The sequence below is a fragment of the Heterodontus francisci genome, chromosome 26, assembly GCF_036365525.1.
Source record: "Heterodontus francisci isolate sHetFra1 chromosome 26, sHetFra1.hap1, whole genome shotgun sequence".
NCBI classification, from domain to species: domain Eukaryota; kingdom Metazoa; phylum Chordata; class Chondrichthyes; order Heterodontiformes; family Heterodontidae; genus Heterodontus; species Heterodontus francisci.
The window spans coordinates 13,007,317-13,025,082 of NC_090396.1; the positions used below are offsets into that span (position 1 = coordinate 13,007,317).

Below are 17,766 nucleotides of genomic sequence, written 5' to 3' on the forward strand. Positions count from 1 at the left end.
ATTGGGGCCTCAGGTAATAAATATAAGAAATATAGAAAGAGAGATATATAGGAGAGATAAAAAGACAGAGGGATCAATGGAGAGATGCAGGGAGGGGCTGATACAAACAACTGGATTTTGTGGAAGAGGCGGGGCTCCTGGCGCCAGGTTGAAAAGGTTGGGGGAGCCTCGCCTTGGCTTTTTCGCACACCCACCCCCCCACCCCCAGCCCCTGAGCGATCCTCCGGTTCTTTTTGCATCTGAGTTTCACGAGCCAGGATCCCCATCTCTTTAAAGACAGGGATCCCGCCTCCAAGAGTTGCCGGCCAATCAGAGGGCTGGCAGCTCAGCAGTATCAGCACCACTAGGAGCTGTGTCCACTGCCAGTACTGCAGAGGCCTTGGAAACAGGCTAAGCACTGGAACAGTCAACCTCAGGGAAGTGAGGCAGGATTGCCAGGGCCTTGAGGGGGTGCAGGGAGTGATTGTGTAGTCCAGGGGAGGGAGGTTCTGGGGGGTAAAGTGGTTCCTGGCGGGGGTCCTCCATGGGCCACAGATTTCTCACGAAGGAGGAACTGGCACCCAGTCCGCAGGGAGGGTGATGGGAAGATGCCCTTAATTGGCCATTAATAGACCACTTAAGGGCCTCAATTGGCCTCTGGGTGGGAAGGCCAGCATCGGCCTGTCCTGCCCCCGATAAAATCGCTTGGTGATGGGGTGGTGATGGGCCCTCCATGCCCTTGCCCCTCCCTGCAACCTGTCATGATTCTATGCCCCCCCCCCCCCCCCCCACCTCCAACCCCTCCACAGGGGGGCCCATAAAATCCAGCCCAGAGAGACAGAGATAGATATAGAGAGGGAGGGAGAGAGAGACACACACACACATAGCAATAGTGATAGACAGGGAGAGCAAATAAGACTGGCATTTCTAAAGAACCTGTCACCAACTCAGGACATCCTGAAGCCTTTTACAGCTCATTAAGTACTTTTGAAGTCTTGTAATATGGGAAATGCCACAGCCAACTTGTGCACAGCAAGCTCCCATGAATAGCAACGTGATAATGACCAGATAATTGTTTCAATGATGTGGTCACAGACACCAGGGAGAACTTCACTGCTGTTCTTCAAAATAGTGCTGTGAGATCTTTTACATCTGAAAGACTGTGTAACACTCCCTCAGTAAAGCACAGTAGTGTCAGCATAACTGTGTGCTCAGTTCTCTGGAGTGAGTCTTGAACCTGTGACCTTCTGACATAGAAGTGAGCACACTACCCACTGAACCATGGCTGACACTTGGAAAAGCCACCAGCCGAGAGTGTAATCTCCTGAGATAGCCCCAAGTTAATAATCTTTCTCTTCATCCTCTTGTGATGTGGCAATGGTGTCACATGGCACTGTATGGGAAAGGGAGTTGGAGTGCAGTCTAACACAGAGACCCAGTTGATGGGCGTTGATAAAGAGTGGAAGGATAAACCCAGCAACTACAATCCTGTCAGTTTAATATTGGTGGTGTGAAAACGTTTAGGAACGATAATCTAGAACAAAATTAACACTCACTTGGACAAGTGTGGATTAATTAAGGAAAGCCAGCACGGATTCTTTAAGAGCAAATCATTTTTAACTAGCTTGATTGAGTATTTTTGATGAAGTAACAGAAGGGGTTGATGAGGGCAAAGCGGTTGAGGTGGTGTACATGGACTTCCAAAAGGTGTTTGCTAAAGTGCCACATGAATAGGCTTGCCAGCATATTTGAAGTCCATGGATTAAAGGGGACAGTAACACCATGGATACAAAGTTGGCTGAGTGACAGGAAAGAGAGAGTCGTTGTGAGCGGTTGTTTTCCAGACTGGAGAAAGTTATACAGTTGGGTTTCCGAGGGGTTGCTACGAGGACCGCTGCTTTTCTTGATATATATTAATGACCTAGACTTGGGTGGACAGGGCACAATTTCAAAATCTGTAGATGACACAAAACCTGGAAGTATTGTGAACTCTGAGGAGGATAGTGATAAACTTCAAGAGGACAAAGGCAGGCTGATGGAATGGGCGGACAAGTGGCAGATGAAATTTAATGCAGAGAAGTGTGAAGGTGATACATTTTGGTAAGAAGAATGAGGAGAGGCAATATAAAACAAAAGGTGCAATTCTAAAGCAGGTGCAGGAATAGAGAGACCCCAGGGTATATGTACACAAATGGTTGAAGGTGGCACGGCAGGTTGAGAAAGTGGTTAAAATGGCATATGGGATCCTGTGCTTTATAAACAAAGGATTAGAGTACAAAAGCAGGGGGGTTATGATGAACCTTTATAAAACTCTGGTTTGGTCTCAACTGGAATATTGTGTCCAATTCTGGGCACCACACTTCAGGAAGGATGCAAAGGATTTAAAGAGGTACAGAAAAGATTTACAGGAATGGCTCCAGGGATGAGAGACTTCAGTTATATGGATAGATTGGAAAAGCTGGATTTGTTCTCCTTCGTGAAGGTTGAGAGGAGATTTGATTGAATTATTCAAAATCATGAGGGGTTTAAACAGAGTAGGTAGAGGGAAATGGTTCCCATTGGTGGAGGACACCAATTTAAAGTGATTGGCAAAAGAAGCAACAGCGATATGAAGGATACCTTTTTCTCATAGCGAGCGGTTAGGATCTGGAATGCACTGCCTGGAAGTGTGGTGGAGGCAGGTTCAATTGTGGCTTTCAGAAGGGGAACAGGATAAGCACCTGTGGAGAAATATTTTGCCTGGCTATGGGGAAAGGGCAGGGAAATGGGACTTGTTGAGTTGCTCTTGCAGAGACCCAGTACAGACATGATGGGCCAAATTACCTCCATCTGTAACCATTCTATGATTTTATGTTGATGAGATCATACAGCTTACCCTGATTTCAAGCTGGCGAGAGCGTCTGCCACGGAACGCTGGTTGTATTTGGTCATGTGGGAGTGCATGTCTGGATAGTTGTTCTTGATATTCCGCTCCGTGCTGCCATTGGGAACCGTACCAAATCGGAATGGTGGATAGTGGTCCTGGGGTTTCTGAAACTGTTCACAATAAAAGATCACATCAGAACCTCACTCGTCACCAATGAACAAATCCCTGAGATTCAGCTCACTCTCTATTAATTTTCCTGTTAACAATCCTGGGCGGAGGAACAACAGCAGGATTTTCACTGACTGCCTCAAAAAAGCTGCCAGACACTGACCACTGATTGATGGAGAGTTCCAGCTCCTAATCTTCAGAACTCACTTGGTTCAAACCAGGTGGCAGTAAACAAGATAATTACAGATGAGGAGAGCCATTCGACCCACCAAGGTTATCCACTGAGAACACCCTGAGACTCCCCAAGATTCCCCTGTTGTTGCATCTGATTGATTCCTAGATACTTCCAGTGTTTTGCCATTTTTTTACATTATGCCCGAAGTCTATTCCAAGTGTTGTTCACTATCTGAAATTGAATGTCCTAAAGTTACCATTTACTAATTTGACCCTTTGTCCCCTTGTCCTTTTCTTACTGTTTAATTGAAAGTAGTATTATAGAGTAACCTTTTCCATACCCTTAATTATCTTTGATACCACTATAAAATCATCAGAGCGTTAGGGACAGAGGAGGCAATTCAAAGGCTCAAGCCTGTTCTGCCATTCAATTAGATCACAGTTGATCTGTACCTCAACCCTTTCTATCTGCCCTTTCTTCATCCCCTTGATACCCTTGCCTAACAAAAATCTATCTCAGTCTGAAAGCGACAATTGACCCCCAGAATCCACAGCTTTTTGGGGAAGAGAGTTCAAGATTTACACTACCATTTGTGTGAAATGCTTCCTGACAACATCCCTGAACAATTTAGTTCTAATTTTAAGGTTATGCCACCTTGTTCTGGACTCTCCCACCAGAGGAAATAGTGTCTCTCTATCTGCACTACCCCAGCGGATTGGAAGTTAGCAAATGTAACACTGCTATTCAAGAAAGGAGAAAGAGAGAAAACAGGGAACTGCGGGCCAGTTAGCCTGACGTCAGTCATTGGGAAAATGCTAGAATCTATTATTAAAGAGGTGCTAACAAGCTGCTTACAAAATCAAACTATGATCAGACTGAGTCAACATGGTTTTATGAAAGGGGAGATAAAGGGGAACCAGTAGATGTAGTATATTTGGATTTCCAAAAGGCATTTGATAAGGTGCTACCCAGAACGTTAATATGCAAGATAAAGACTCATAGAGTTGGGGTAATATATTAGCATGATGGAGGATTGGTTAATAGACAGGAAGCAGAGACTAATAATAAACAGGCCATTTTCAAGTAGGAAGGCTGTAATTGTGCAGTGCCACAAGGATCAGTGCTGGGGCCTCAGCTATTTACAATCTATATTAATGCCTTAGATGAAGAGACTGAGAGTAATGCATCCAAGTTTGCTGATAATACAAAGCTAAGTGGAAAGGTAAGCTGTGGCGAGGATAGAGAGAGACTGCAAAGAGATATAGACAGGTTAGTGAGTGGGAAACTAGATGGCAGATGGAGTATAATGTAGGGAAGTGTAAAGTTATTCACTTTGGTCATCAGAAAAGCAGAATATTTTTAAAGGTGTGAAGCTTTTTTCTTTTAATTTATCCATTTATGGGGATGTGGGCATCACTGGCTAGGCCAGCATTTATTTGCCATCCCTAATTGCCCATCGGAAGGTGGTGATGAGATGCCTTCTTGAACCGCTGCAGTCCATGTGAGGTAGGTACACCCACAGGGCTGTTAGGAAGGGAGTTCCAGGATTTTGACCCAGCGACAGTGAAGGAACGATGATATAGTTCCAAGGCAGGATGGTGTGTGGCTTGGATGGGAACTTGCAGGTGGTGATGTTCCCATGCATCTGCTGCCCTTGTCCTTCTAGGTGATAGAGGTCGAGGGTTTGGAAGATGCTGTCGAAGGAGCCTTGGTGTGTTGCTGCAGTGCATCTTGTAGATGGTACACACTGCTGCCACTGTGCATCAGTGGTACAAGGAGTGATGCTTGTGTATGGGGTGCCAATCAAGCCGGCTGCTTTGTCCTGGATGGTGTCGAGCTTCTTGAGTGTTGTTGGAGCTGCACCCATCCAAGCAAGTGGAGAGTATTCCCATCACACTCCGAACTTGTGCCTTGTAGATGGTGGACAGGCTTTGGGGAGTCAGGAGGTGACTTACTTGCCGCAGGAGTCATAGCCTCTGACCTGTTCTTGTAGCCATGGTATTTATATGGCTACTCCAGTTCATTGTCTGGTCAATGGTAATCCCTAGGATGTTGATAGTGGGGGATTCAGCAATCGTAATGCCCTTGAATGTCAATGGGGGATGGTTAGATTCTGTCTTGTTGGAGAGGTCATTGCCTGGCACTTGTGTGGCACAAATGTTACTTGCCACTTATCAGCTCAAGCCTGGACATTGTCCAGGTCTTGCTGCATTTCCACACGGACTGCTTCAGTATCTGAGGAGTTGTGAATGCTGAATGTTGTGCAATCATCAGCGAACATCCCCACTTCTGACCTTATGATTGAAGGAAGGTCATTGATGAAGCAGCTGATGATGGTTGGACCTAGGATACTACCCTGAGGAACTCCTGCAGTGATGTCCTGGAGCTGAGATGATTGACCTCCAACAACCACAACCATCTTCCTTTGCATTACGTACGACTCCAACCAGCGGAGAGTTTCCCCCGAGTCCCAATGACTCCAGTTTTGCTCTGGCCCCTTGGTGCCATACTCAGTCAAATGCTGCCTTGATGTCAAGGGCAGTCACTCTCACCTCACCTCTTGAGTTCAGCTCTTTTGCCCATGTTTGAACCAAGCCTATAATGAGGTCAGCAGCTGAGTGGCCCTGGCAGAACCCAAACTGACCATCACTGAGCAGGTTATTGCTAAGTAAGTGCCGTTTGATAGCACTGTCGATGACACTTTCCATCATTTTACTGATGATGGAGAGTAGACTGATGGGGCGGTAATTGGCCGGGTTGGATTTATCCTGCTTTTTGTGTATGGGACATACCTGGGCAATTTTCCACATTGCCGGGTAGATGCCAGTGTTGTAGCTGTACTGGAACAGCTTGGCCAGGGACGTGGCAAGTTCTGGAGCACAGGCCTTCAGTACTATTGCCGGAATATCGTCAGGGCCCATAGCCTTTGCAGTATCCAGTGCCTTCAGTTGTTTCTTGATATCACGTGGAGTGAATCGAATTGGCTGAAGATTGGCATCTTTGATGCTGGAGACTTCAGGAGGAGGCCGAGGTGGATCATCCACTTGGCACTTCTGGCTGAAGACAGTTAAAAATGCTTCAAACTTATCTTTTGCACTGATGTGCTGGGCTCCCCCATCATTGAGGATGGGGATATTTGTGGAGCCACCTCTTCCTGTTAGTTGTGCTTCTAAGTGTGGATGTTCAAAGAGACTTGGGTGTGCTTGTGCAAGGAACACAGAAGTTAGCATGCGGGTACAGCAAGCAATTTGGAAGGCAAATAGCATGTTGGCCTTTTTTGCAAGATTAAGGAAGTCTTGCTATAATTGTACAGGGCTTTGGTGAGACCACACCTGGAGTACTGTGTGCAGTTTTGGTCTCCATATCTAACGAAGAATGTACTTGCCTTGGAGGCAATACAACAAAGGTTCACTAGATTGATTCCAGGGATGAGAGGGTTGTCCTATGGTGATGGGTAGAATAGAATGGGCCTACACTCTCTGGAGTTTAGAAAGATAAGATTCTGAGGGAATGTGATAGGGAGACGTCCTTTCCCCTGGCTGGAAAGTCTCAAACTAGGAAGCATAGTCTCAGGATAAGGTGTTAATCATTTCAGACTGAGATGAGGCTTGTGAATCTATGGAATTCTCTACTCCAGAGGGCTGTGGATGCTCAGTTGTATATTTAAAGTTGAGATAGATAGAGTTTTGAAGTCTCACGGAATCAACAGATTTGGGGATAAGGTGGAAAATTAGAGTTGAGGTAGAAAGCCAACATGATCTTATTGAAAGGCACAGCAGGTTCAAGAGGCCATATTGCTTTCTCCTACTCCTGCTCTTATTTCTTATGTTCTTAAATCCTTTTATGATTTAAAAAAATTCAAATCAGATCACACCTTAATCTTTTGTACTCAAGGGAATGCGAGCCCACTACATGCAAACTCTCTTCATAATTTAACCCGCTAAGCACAGTGGCGCAGTGACTAGCACCGCAGCCTCACAGCTCCAGCAACCTGGGTTCGATTCTGGGTACTGCCTGTGCGGAGTTTGCAAGTTCTCCCTGTGACCGCGTGGGTTTCCGCTGGGTGCTCTGGTTTCCTCCCACAGCCAAAGACTTGAGGTTGATGGGTAAATTGGCCATTGCAAATTGCCCCTAGTGTAGGTAGGTGGTAGGAGAATGGTGGGGATGTGGTAGGGAATATGGGGTTCATGTAGGATTAGTATAAATGGGTGGTTGTTGTTCGGCACAGACTGGGTGGGCCAAAGGGCCTGTTTCAGTGCTGTATCTCTAAATAAATAAATAAAAAATAAATCAGTCTGGTGATTCTGTGCTGCATCTCCTCCAAGGTCAATATGTCCTTCCTGAGTTGCAGTGCCCAGAACAGAACACAGTTACTCCTGGTGAGGTCTGGAGCCACTGGGATCTGACAGATTCTGATTTTGAGCAGGCAATAAGGACACCCTGTTTGCAGTCAACCTCCTTCCTTTTACAATTTACAACAATACCTTTCAAGCAATATTCCCTGTGAAATTTTATTGTGTGCAGCCAGTTTTATCAACGCACAGTACTTTAAATCACATGACCAGTCAGTTGTAGGTGGACCCCGAGATAGTAAGATGAGTTTAGATGTGCTTGTCCAGTAACTCCTTATGTATACATGTTCAGTTATAATAAAACCCAAGTTTATTTTGGATATTACTTGTAGTGCTGTGACTCTTAACAACAGATCATACACCAAGGGACAAGTAATATTACACATGTCATGACTTACGTGTTCCTGAATCCTCTGAAGACAGTCTATTCATGTAAATAGCTGCACTTCTTTACTCCAAAGCTACTTCCCTCAAACAAGGATTCCTGATGGAACTGTTCTGAACCTCTTTGAAGAGCAGGTTTTATGAACTGTTCTCTTTCTATACTATAGTTAATGGACCCCTCTATCTGTGTTTATTACACTAGCCACTAAAGTTACACTTCAATCACTCATGGCTGATGTAATTACTGTCACTATTGGCCTTACACAAGCATTTCTCATTTATAACACTCAGACACTAAAAGCAGAAGACAAAAACAGGTGCATTGATAAAACTAGCCAAGCACAACAGCAAATTTTCACAGGGAATATTGCTTAAAAGGTATTGTTGTAAATCATAGCAAGAACTGCTAACAGGGTGTCCTTGTTGCCTGCTCAAAATCAGAATCTGTCAGATCCCAGTGGCTCCAGGCCTCACCTGGGCACCGCAGTTCAGGAAGGATATATTAGCCTTGGAAAGTCAGTTGCTGCAAGATACAAGTAAGTTTGATTATTAACCTTTAACTCTCCAGGATGGCCAACACACCCACCCAAAACAAGTGGGGGCCTTTTCCACAGGAGCATATTGGGTTCAGATGACATCATCAAAGCCTCATTTTTGGGACATCACCTTTGATTCTAACACCCGCTGATACTCACCCACACAAAACTAGGCTGGAGTTAGGAAAAGGCCCAAGTCATTAATTTAAGTGAGAGACTGTAGTGGTCAGAGTGCTGGTCAGGTTGCCAACAATGGCTGGATTTGCCATCACATGACCCACAACTACCCCACACTCCCACCACTGACTGTCTGATATGTCAATACTCATGGAGCACCTATCCCACAATTCTCCCATTGGCTGATACATCCATCCTGTTGGAGCCCAGCTCCCACACACCCACCATTGGTTGTCTGACATTGGTTGTCAATCCTCACAGAGCCTAGCCCCACCCCCAGACTCCTGCCATTGGTCGTCTGACACATCAATCCTAACAGAGCACCACCTTCCTGTACCAATTGAAAGAGAAGAGACTTTTCAAACCTGATATTAACTTGGAGATGTTTTGGGAATGGGGTGAGTGTGGGAGTAGGACACTGTGTGGGAAATTGCAGAAGTAAGTTCAGTGTGCTTGTCAGTGGCTTTTTAAATGCAGCCAATCGTTATCATTTTACCTCCTTGTTTGGTGTTGTTTGCACTGCAGTGGAAGTGAGCAGGATCCCACAGGACACGATCCCAACTCCAGAATTTAAAGGGACAATCGAAGGATGGAATCTGCTGAAACTTGGAGTTGCAACCAACAGAGGAAGAATTCTCAGTATGGAATCAGAATAATCATAGGCTTTAATAACTCATTTGATGTGCTGCTGGGGGCAGTGAAGAGCTGGAGAATAATGCTCTTCCCCAGCAATGGGAGGAAGGAAGAAAGCTGCTGCTGCCGCCAAGAAGAAAGGGTAGTTGGAGGTGGCCGAGGAGGTCAGGAGGAGGAGCATTGGGCCACGCTCTGGGATTCAGTGCAGGAAGCAATTTAATGACCTAACCATGTCAGGAAATGTGAGTATAGTTGCACTTACACCTACATTCTGCTGTTCACATCACCCCAACCCCTCCCTCTGCCTTCTCACGCCTACTCCATCACACCTTGAATGCAGACCCATCCTTCTCCTTCTGTGCACTTCCTCACATCACCATATATCCATCTACCACTCCCACTCACCCTCATCCTTATGCAGTTTGATGCATGCCCCTGATAGGCCCCTCAGCCAATGCACTGCATCCATCAGGTGAACACATGCCACTACACTCACTCATGGGTCTGACTTTTCACTGTTGCAGAAGAGAGCACAGAACATCAGGAAGAGGGAGAAACCGAGAACTGGGCCCCCACAGATCTTGCGGCTCACAACTGCTGGAATTTAGGGGAGTTATGGAATCTCTGGCTGTCAAACATTGTGGGGTGGGTCCTCCCAGCACCCTGGTGACACAATTAAATATCAGTGACCCACATGTCATAGGACACTCAGTCCTGTGAACTTAATTTCAACAGCGAGTGAAATATGATGATCTTCATCCTGAGAACTTGTAATACCTTGCCGGTACTCTTCCTGCCTTTTATCTCTGGAGTCCATGGACCTGTGAACACTGATTCCTCAGAGGAGATGATTCTGTCTGAAGGTGAAATGTCACATGACTCATGCTTACTATATATCAGCTCAGATACCTGCACTCCGGTGGGACCAATTAAACAGATTCCATCTGATTTTCACAGTTCACAAGTGACCAAGAGCAACGGTGGTGGCAGGGACAGCTGTGGAGAGTCTGTCCAAGGGTGCAGCCATCTTCAAGCTCTATTCAGCTGTACCCCAGGGACAGTTAATGAAGAAAAGAATAATTGAGCAGCAGAAAAAAATGTGCCATATACTGACAGGCCTTCCAAGCACTTTGATCATGATTGTAGAGGGAATGGAGGCATCCACCTTAAACATGAGTGTGTTAGTGTCACAGGGCATTGCAATGTTGTCTTCCTGCATGGTTAGAGTAGCCAGTTCCATGGAACATCAAACCTTCCAACCTGATGAGTTCATGCAGGCCTTGAGCATGGACATGCAGACTCTGAATGGCAGCATGGTTTCCGCTTTAAATAAGATGACAGATACCTTAGGTTTGGCCTTACAGGGCCACCCTGATCAGCACCAAAGTGCTCACCTCCACTGTCGGAGCAGTGAAGTGCGGTGGGGGCGTGAGAAGGATGATTGCCAAAGGTGACATTGAAGTGGGGATTTCACTCAAAGTCCTTCTACTTCTTCCCTGTTGACCCCCCACCCCCACCCCCCGCCGCCTTGGTCAGTAGCCCACATGCATCCTCACCTCCAAATTGTCAAGTCTGCCCCTGCACAGGTGCAGGTGAAGCAAATTTTCGCAGAGCCCTCATGGGCTCCAAAAGACCTCAGCCGACAGCACCTCAGCAGTCACAGCAGGGATCGGAGCAGCCTGTCTCGCCTTCTGCTCAATCCAAGGGGATTGCAGCATGTAGAAGCAGAGGGAAAAGGAGGGGTAAAGCTTTGTAGTTGCACAAGGGTATACACATGGGTGTATGAGAAAATGTTATGTTGTGAAGTTTCCGTTCTTTAGATCAATCACATCAATTTTAATCTTTGCAGCACATTCCAGTCTTATTCATTCCTGGTTGCTGGACTGCTTTATGTCAGCAGCATTGTGGCGGGTGGGGGGGTGGGGGTGGTGGTGGGGATAGTGGTGAATCAGCATGTGGGAAGAGTGGCCATTACACATGGTTCTGACATCACTCCACTGGTGCACCCTCAGTGACTCTTGCATTAATGAGGGCAGCCCTCGTGTCCCAGGCAATAATGTGAGAAGCTGGTTGTGAAGTCCCCTCTTCATCTTCCTCCTCTTCGGAATCGTCTGATGAGGATCTGTACTCTGTGCCTTGTTCCTCCTGGAGGTTCAAACCTTGTTGTTGCTGGGCAATGTTGTGCAGAGCATAGCATACCACAATCACTCTCAAGACCCAGATAGGTGTGTACTGAATGGGGTCACCAGATTTTCTGATGGTCTGTTCAGTCACACATCTGCTGAACATATGGCATCCATTGTAGTGCTGTTTGGCTTCATTGGCCAGGTTTCTGATGGGTGACATCAGCTAAGTTTGAAATGGGCATCCCTTATTCCCCAGCAGATGCTGCTTAACTCTGCTTCCAGGTGTGAAGATGTCAGGGAGTTTGGATTGGCAGGACAAAAGCATCATGGCAGCTGCCTGGGAATCTGGCACACACCTGCAGAAATATCTTTGTTGTGGTTGTACACCAGCTGTGCATTGATGGAGTGGAAACCCTGGAGGTTGGCGAACACTCCTGACTGTATTGGGGGTGCATAGTGTTTCATGTGTGCAGTCAAGGACACCCTCACGGCACCCCTTTAACCTGTACCCGTTGTTTGCTATGCATCAGCCAGTTTCTGATCCAGATGCTCAGAATCCCTACGGTTACGAGTTTATAGAATCTCAGGGCTGAGTTTTAACCCCCAAGAATGGGTGAGTTTGGCTCCAGTGAGAAGTTAAAATTTTTTAAATCTTCAAATCCAATTCCAATTCACTTCTGGTTGAACAGCAGGGGGTTGGTGGGTGAGAGACCAATCCCCTATCCTCGCAATCTCTTTTTTTGGAACAAACACTTTACGTCTTCCCTTGTTAATCGACTCTCAGGAGGAAGATCAGCAGGCCGGTGACCAATCGGCTCTGAGGAGGAGAATCGTTAGGCTGGCGACCAATTGGCTTTCAGGAGGAGGATCATTAGGCTGCTGACCAATCAGTTCTCAGGAGGAGTTAGGCTGGCGACCAATCGGCTCTCAGGAGGAGGATCAGCAGGCTGGCGACCAATTGGCTCTCAGGAGGAGGATCATTGGGCTGGCAACCAATCGGCTCTCAGGAGGAGGATCATTGGGCTGGCGACCAATTGGCTCTCAGGAGTGGAATCATTAGGCTGGCAACCAATCGGCTCTCAGGAGGAGGATCAGTAGGCTGGCGACCAATTGGCTCTCAGGTGGGTGATCAGCAGGCTGATGGCCAATCAGCTCTCAAGAGGACAGTCATTTGGTCAAAGTGTTTAAGGAGTCTGAGTGCCTCCATTTTAACATGCTTTTTTTAAAAAACCATTCTGACCAGGTACCCCAGGGCCTGGAACATCTGGCAGGTAAAGGGAAGCGAGAAAGTCCCAATTCATCAGATAAAGCTCATGGTCAGGAGGAGTAGGAGTGTTGTCTTCCCAACCCGCTCTCTCAAACTACTTGCTTCTGGCTTCACAATCGGAGCACCCTGCCACCTAAATCACCCACTACCCCCCTCCAAATACCCTCCCCCTCCTGAACACCCTCTCCCCTATCTTTGCAATCTCTATTTTTGCAGCAGACACATTGTTTATGTCTTCCCTTGTGAAAGCTTAGGGGTAGTAATCATAGAAAGATAGCAATTGAAAATCACTAAACAAAAAATACCAAGGTCCATCTGGTTCGCCTTCCAACCTTTTAGTAGTCACATGATACAGATGGTGGAAACTAGGGACATTCAAAACAAAAGCTCCCTGGCTGACTAATAATGTAGGCCCAGAATTTCCACTCAAATTGTGCTCGTTTTGAGAAGTGACTTCTTGCTCAAATTTCTGCTCAAACTCATTTACATATTGTAATGCCCAGTAAAGACATATCATATATTTCTACTTTTAAGATACAAACTTCATTCAATGTGGACTCTTTGAAATTGACTTTTCCTTTAAAAAAGTGGACAATGTGCTGCAAAAATTGCTGCTGTAGGTCAGATGACCTGGCCTGTGTATTCAAAAACTGCCTCACTGTCTCGAAAGGACAAAAGGATACATTCCAGACTAAGAGGTGTCAACTACACCCATGCTGAAACCATCAAGAGACATTCCTGAATTGAATGGGTTTCTTCTGAGACAAAGGAGGTGTGAAGTCGCCATATCATAACAGAATGATACCCATCCAGACATCAGTAGATAGCCATGGATTCCACATCCTGCCCATTGTGTGGTCACACCAGGCAAGAAGGCCACGTATCAACTAACAGAAACTCTAATGTGGTGGATTTTGACCTTAAAAGATGACCCTCTGGAGAGAGAGAAGAGATCACAACAACATCATGGAAAGCAGTCCAACGAGAGGCTGTGGAAGGAGATCCAGCTGAAACAAGGGAGAAACTCTGCTGCTAATTACTCTTCAATTTGCTGCAGCAGAGAACTGAAAGTGACCACCACCTCCTATCTGTCTTAACCACCAAAAACCTACAACAACCCAATAAGTTCAAGACTACAAACAGCCAAACCTGCACCTTTAAAAGAGACTGTCCTCCTTAGAAGGTTCAACAGGTTTACCATAAACCAGAAACACCTGCCTCACTTCAAACCACTTACCCTTTTCCTCTCTATCTGTCTATTCTTATGTATGCAAATGTGAGTGAATGTGTGCGTGAGTGAGGTTGCGACCATTTCGGGAATTGTATAAAAATAGTTATTTTTTTTAAACTATGAGAAAATCTGGCATTTGTCTGTTTATTTGACCCTAAAAGACACTCAGGGACCAACTCAGCATTTTAAACATAACACAATTTCAGTGAGTTGGAAGGTGAACAGTGGAAAGCAGCCACACTCCTTACCACCTGTCTGTAACAATATCACGAAACTTTGTTCTTTGCATGTCTTCAGATGTGAAGAAGCAACTGCTAATATCACAGCAAAGGAGTAGGGGGATAGTAAAATTGTTTTAGTTTTAGTTTTAGAGATACAGCACTGAAACAGGCCCTTCGGCCCACCGAGTCTGTGCCGACCATCAACCACCCATTTTATACTAATCCTACACTAATTCCATATTCCTACCACATCCCCACCTGTCCCTATATTTCCCTACCACCTACCTACACTAGGGGCAATTCATAATGGCCAATTTACCTATCAACCTGCAAGTCTTTGGCATGTGGGAGGAAACCGGAGCACCCGGAGGAAACCCACCAATTGGATCGGAGAAAAAATAGATTAAGAGGAGGTAATTAAAATCCTTTGAGCAGAAAAGTTTGGATGGGATACATTCTAGGTTATGGAGGGAACTTCTTAAAAAATTTGTTCTTGGGATATGGGTGTCACTGGCAAGACCAGAATTTATTGCCCATCCCAAATTGCCCTTGAGAAGGTGGTGGTGAGCTGCCTCCTTGAACCACCACGGCCCATCTGATGTAGGTACACCTGCAGTGCTGTTAGGAAGGGAGTTTCAGGAATTTGACCCAGCGACAGTGAGGGAACAGTGATATAGTTCCAAGTCCGGATGATGTGTGGCTTGGGGGGGAACTTGCAGGTGGTGGTGTTCCCATGCGACTGCTGCCCTTGTCCGTCTAGGTGGTAGAGGTCGTGGTTTGGAAGGTGCTGTCAAAGGAGGCTTGGCGAGTTGTTTAGGGTGGAAATTGCCGAGGTGCTGGCCACAATCGTTCCAATCTTCCAGGATATGGGGGTGGTGCCAGAGGACTGGAGATTAAAAATGTTAAACCCTGTTTTAAAAAAGGGAGAGGGATAAACCTGGCAGCTACAGGCCAAAAATCTTAAGATGAATGGTGGAAAAACCTTCAGAGATAATGGGCTAGAAATATTTGGGTATGGGGTGGGGGGTGGGAGGGGGATCAAGACTCGTGACCTGCCCATACCCATGTGCAGCGAGTTGGGACGACACAATTTTCATTTACTACCTCATGAAGTTTTCATTTTTGTGTTGGTCTCAGTGACTGTAGTCTTGCTTCTCTTTGTTCCAAGCTGCCTGCAGGCTCTGCACTCAGAGAGAGGCTTCTCTAGTGACGCTGCACTAAAGGCACTGGTGACGAGGTGGACTCCAGGAGGGAGGCAATGTTTTCCCGTGTGGGAAAGAAGCTCTCCAGACTCACCCTGAAGTAGGAATGGGAACACGTTGCTCGGGAGGTGAATTCCCAGAGTCTGGCGCAACGGACATGGGCTGAAATGCAGGAAGAAATACAATGACTTCACACGAGTGGTCAAGATGAGTGATACGTCCTCACAGTACATCTCATGCCCATCACATCAACAACCTCTCACTCTGTTCAATGTACCACTCACCCAGAACATACCTGGTTGGTGTGACACTCCCTGACAGTCAGGATTCATGCCTAACATTCACCTACTGCACCTCATCCACATGCATCTACCAATGCTATCAGGATTACACACACCTCTCACTGTCTTCACAGACCTCTAGCTGTTCAGCTATTGCAAGCACATCACTGAAGCACAGTGCTACACAATCACTGACAATCTGTCCTCTCTCTTACAGGATTACACCAGCTTCCCTATTCAATGGATCATCCTCTGCCATTTCCACCACCTCCAGCATGATGCCACCACCAAACACATCTTCCCCTCCCCTCCGCTTTCAACATTCTGAAGCAACCATTCCTTCCGTGACACCCTGGTCCACTTCTCAGTCACCCCCAACACCCTGTTCCCCTTCCCACAGCACATTCCCATGCAATCGCAGGAGGTGTAATACCCGACCCTTTGCCCTCCTCACTTCTCACCATCCAAGGCCCCAAACACTCCTTCCAGGTGAAGCAGCAATTTACGTATACTTCTCTCAATTTAGTATACTGTATTTGCTGTACACAATGTGGTCTGCTCCACATTGGCGAGATCAAATGCAGACTGGGTGACTGCTTTGTGGAACACCTCCATTCAGTCTGCAAGCATGACCTCGAGCATCTGGTGGCCTGTCATTTTAATTCACCACCTTACACTCATGTTTAGATTAGATTAGATTAGAGATACAGCACTGAAACAGGCCCTTCGGCCCACCGAGTCTGTGCCGACCATCAACCACCCATTTATACTAATCCTACACTAATCCCATATTCCTACCAAACATCCCCACCTGTCCCTATCACCTGCTTAAACTAGTGACAATTTATAATGGCCAATTTACCTATCAACCTGCAAGTCTTTTGGCTTGTGGGAGGAAACCGGAGCACCCGGAGAAAACCCACGCAGACACAGGGAGAACTTGCAAACTCCACACAGGCAGTACCCAGAATCGAACCCGGGTCCCTGGAGCTGTGAGGCTGCAGTGCTAACCACTGCGCCACTGTGCCGCCCTGATGTTGACATCATTGTTCTCAGCCAACTACAGTATTCCAATGAAGCTCAACACAAGCTTGAAGAACAGCACTTCATTTTTCAATTAAGCACTTGACAGCCTTCTGGACTCAACATTGAGTTCAACAATTTCAGACCGTAATCTCTTCCCCCATTTTGTTTCCTTTTCTTTGCAGGTTTCGGATTTAATCTTGTTTTCTCTTGTTTTGCTTTTGGACAGCAGCTGTTCATCATTCTGTCATTCACACCTCCTCTGGACACATTCTTTGTTTCTTTACTTGTCCCATTACCACTCCCTGTGGCTCTGCTCCACCAAATCATTTGTCATTTAAAATGTCCCATCTTGCACCCTATCACAGACCTTCTCTTTTGTTCTTTTTCCACCCTCTCCCTTTCATTTGCTTTAAACCTATTACATTTCTAACTTTTCCCAGTTCTGATGAAAGGTCATAGACCTGATTCATTAACTCTGTTTCTCTCTCCACAGATGTTGCCAGCTCTGCTGAGTATTTCCAGCATTTTCTGTTTTTATTTCAGATTCCCAGCATCTACAGTATTTTGCTTTTGTATTCGAGTAAACTAGCTATATGGATTCTAGTGTCCCCATTAATGGTTTTTTTTTGTATTACACTGTTGTCATTAACAGGCTGATTAGTTCCAGTGTGCCCATTAACAGGTTGTGCTTGTTTGTGGTTGTGTATTTGCATAAGCCTCTATTAACAGGAGATTTTGATATATTGTTTGTAATGAACCACATGTGCCTGGAGCCCAAGCTTGGAATCTCCATTATTTATTACTATTTGTGGCCATGAGCACACACTGTCAAGAGGAGGATTAGCTGGAAAATCCCAGGATTGCGACAGGCAGTCATTGAATGAAAATGTTGGGAATGTCTGCAGTTTAATGGTGTGAAGCCCAATTTACCTCAAGGAGATGTATACAGCACAGAAACAGGCCATTCGTCCCAACCAGTCCATGCTGCCATTTATGTTGCACTCTAACCTCCTCCCATCCTTGCTCCTCTAATTCTAACAGCATAATCCTCTATTTCCTTCTCCTTCATATGCTTTCCTAGCTCCCTGTTCAATGTATCTCCACTATTGGTCTCAATTACTCCCTGTGGCAGCAAGCTGATA

At 46.0% G+C, this 17,766-nt stretch overlaps 1 protein-coding gene across 1 annotated transcript in view; it reads right to left on the reverse strand.

Moving 5' to 3' along the window:
- Positions 1–17,766, reverse strand: part of LOC137384487 (glutamate receptor ionotropic, NMDA 2C-like) — a 397,390-nt gene that overhangs the window by 41,897 nt on the left and 337,727 nt on the right. Inside the window, exon 9 of the mRNA XM_068058626.1 lies at positions 2,855–3,015. Within this exon, the coding sequence (XP_067914727.1) occupies positions 2,855–3,015 (161 nt within the window). The remainder of the gene's footprint in view (positions 1–2,854; positions 3,016–17,766) is intronic.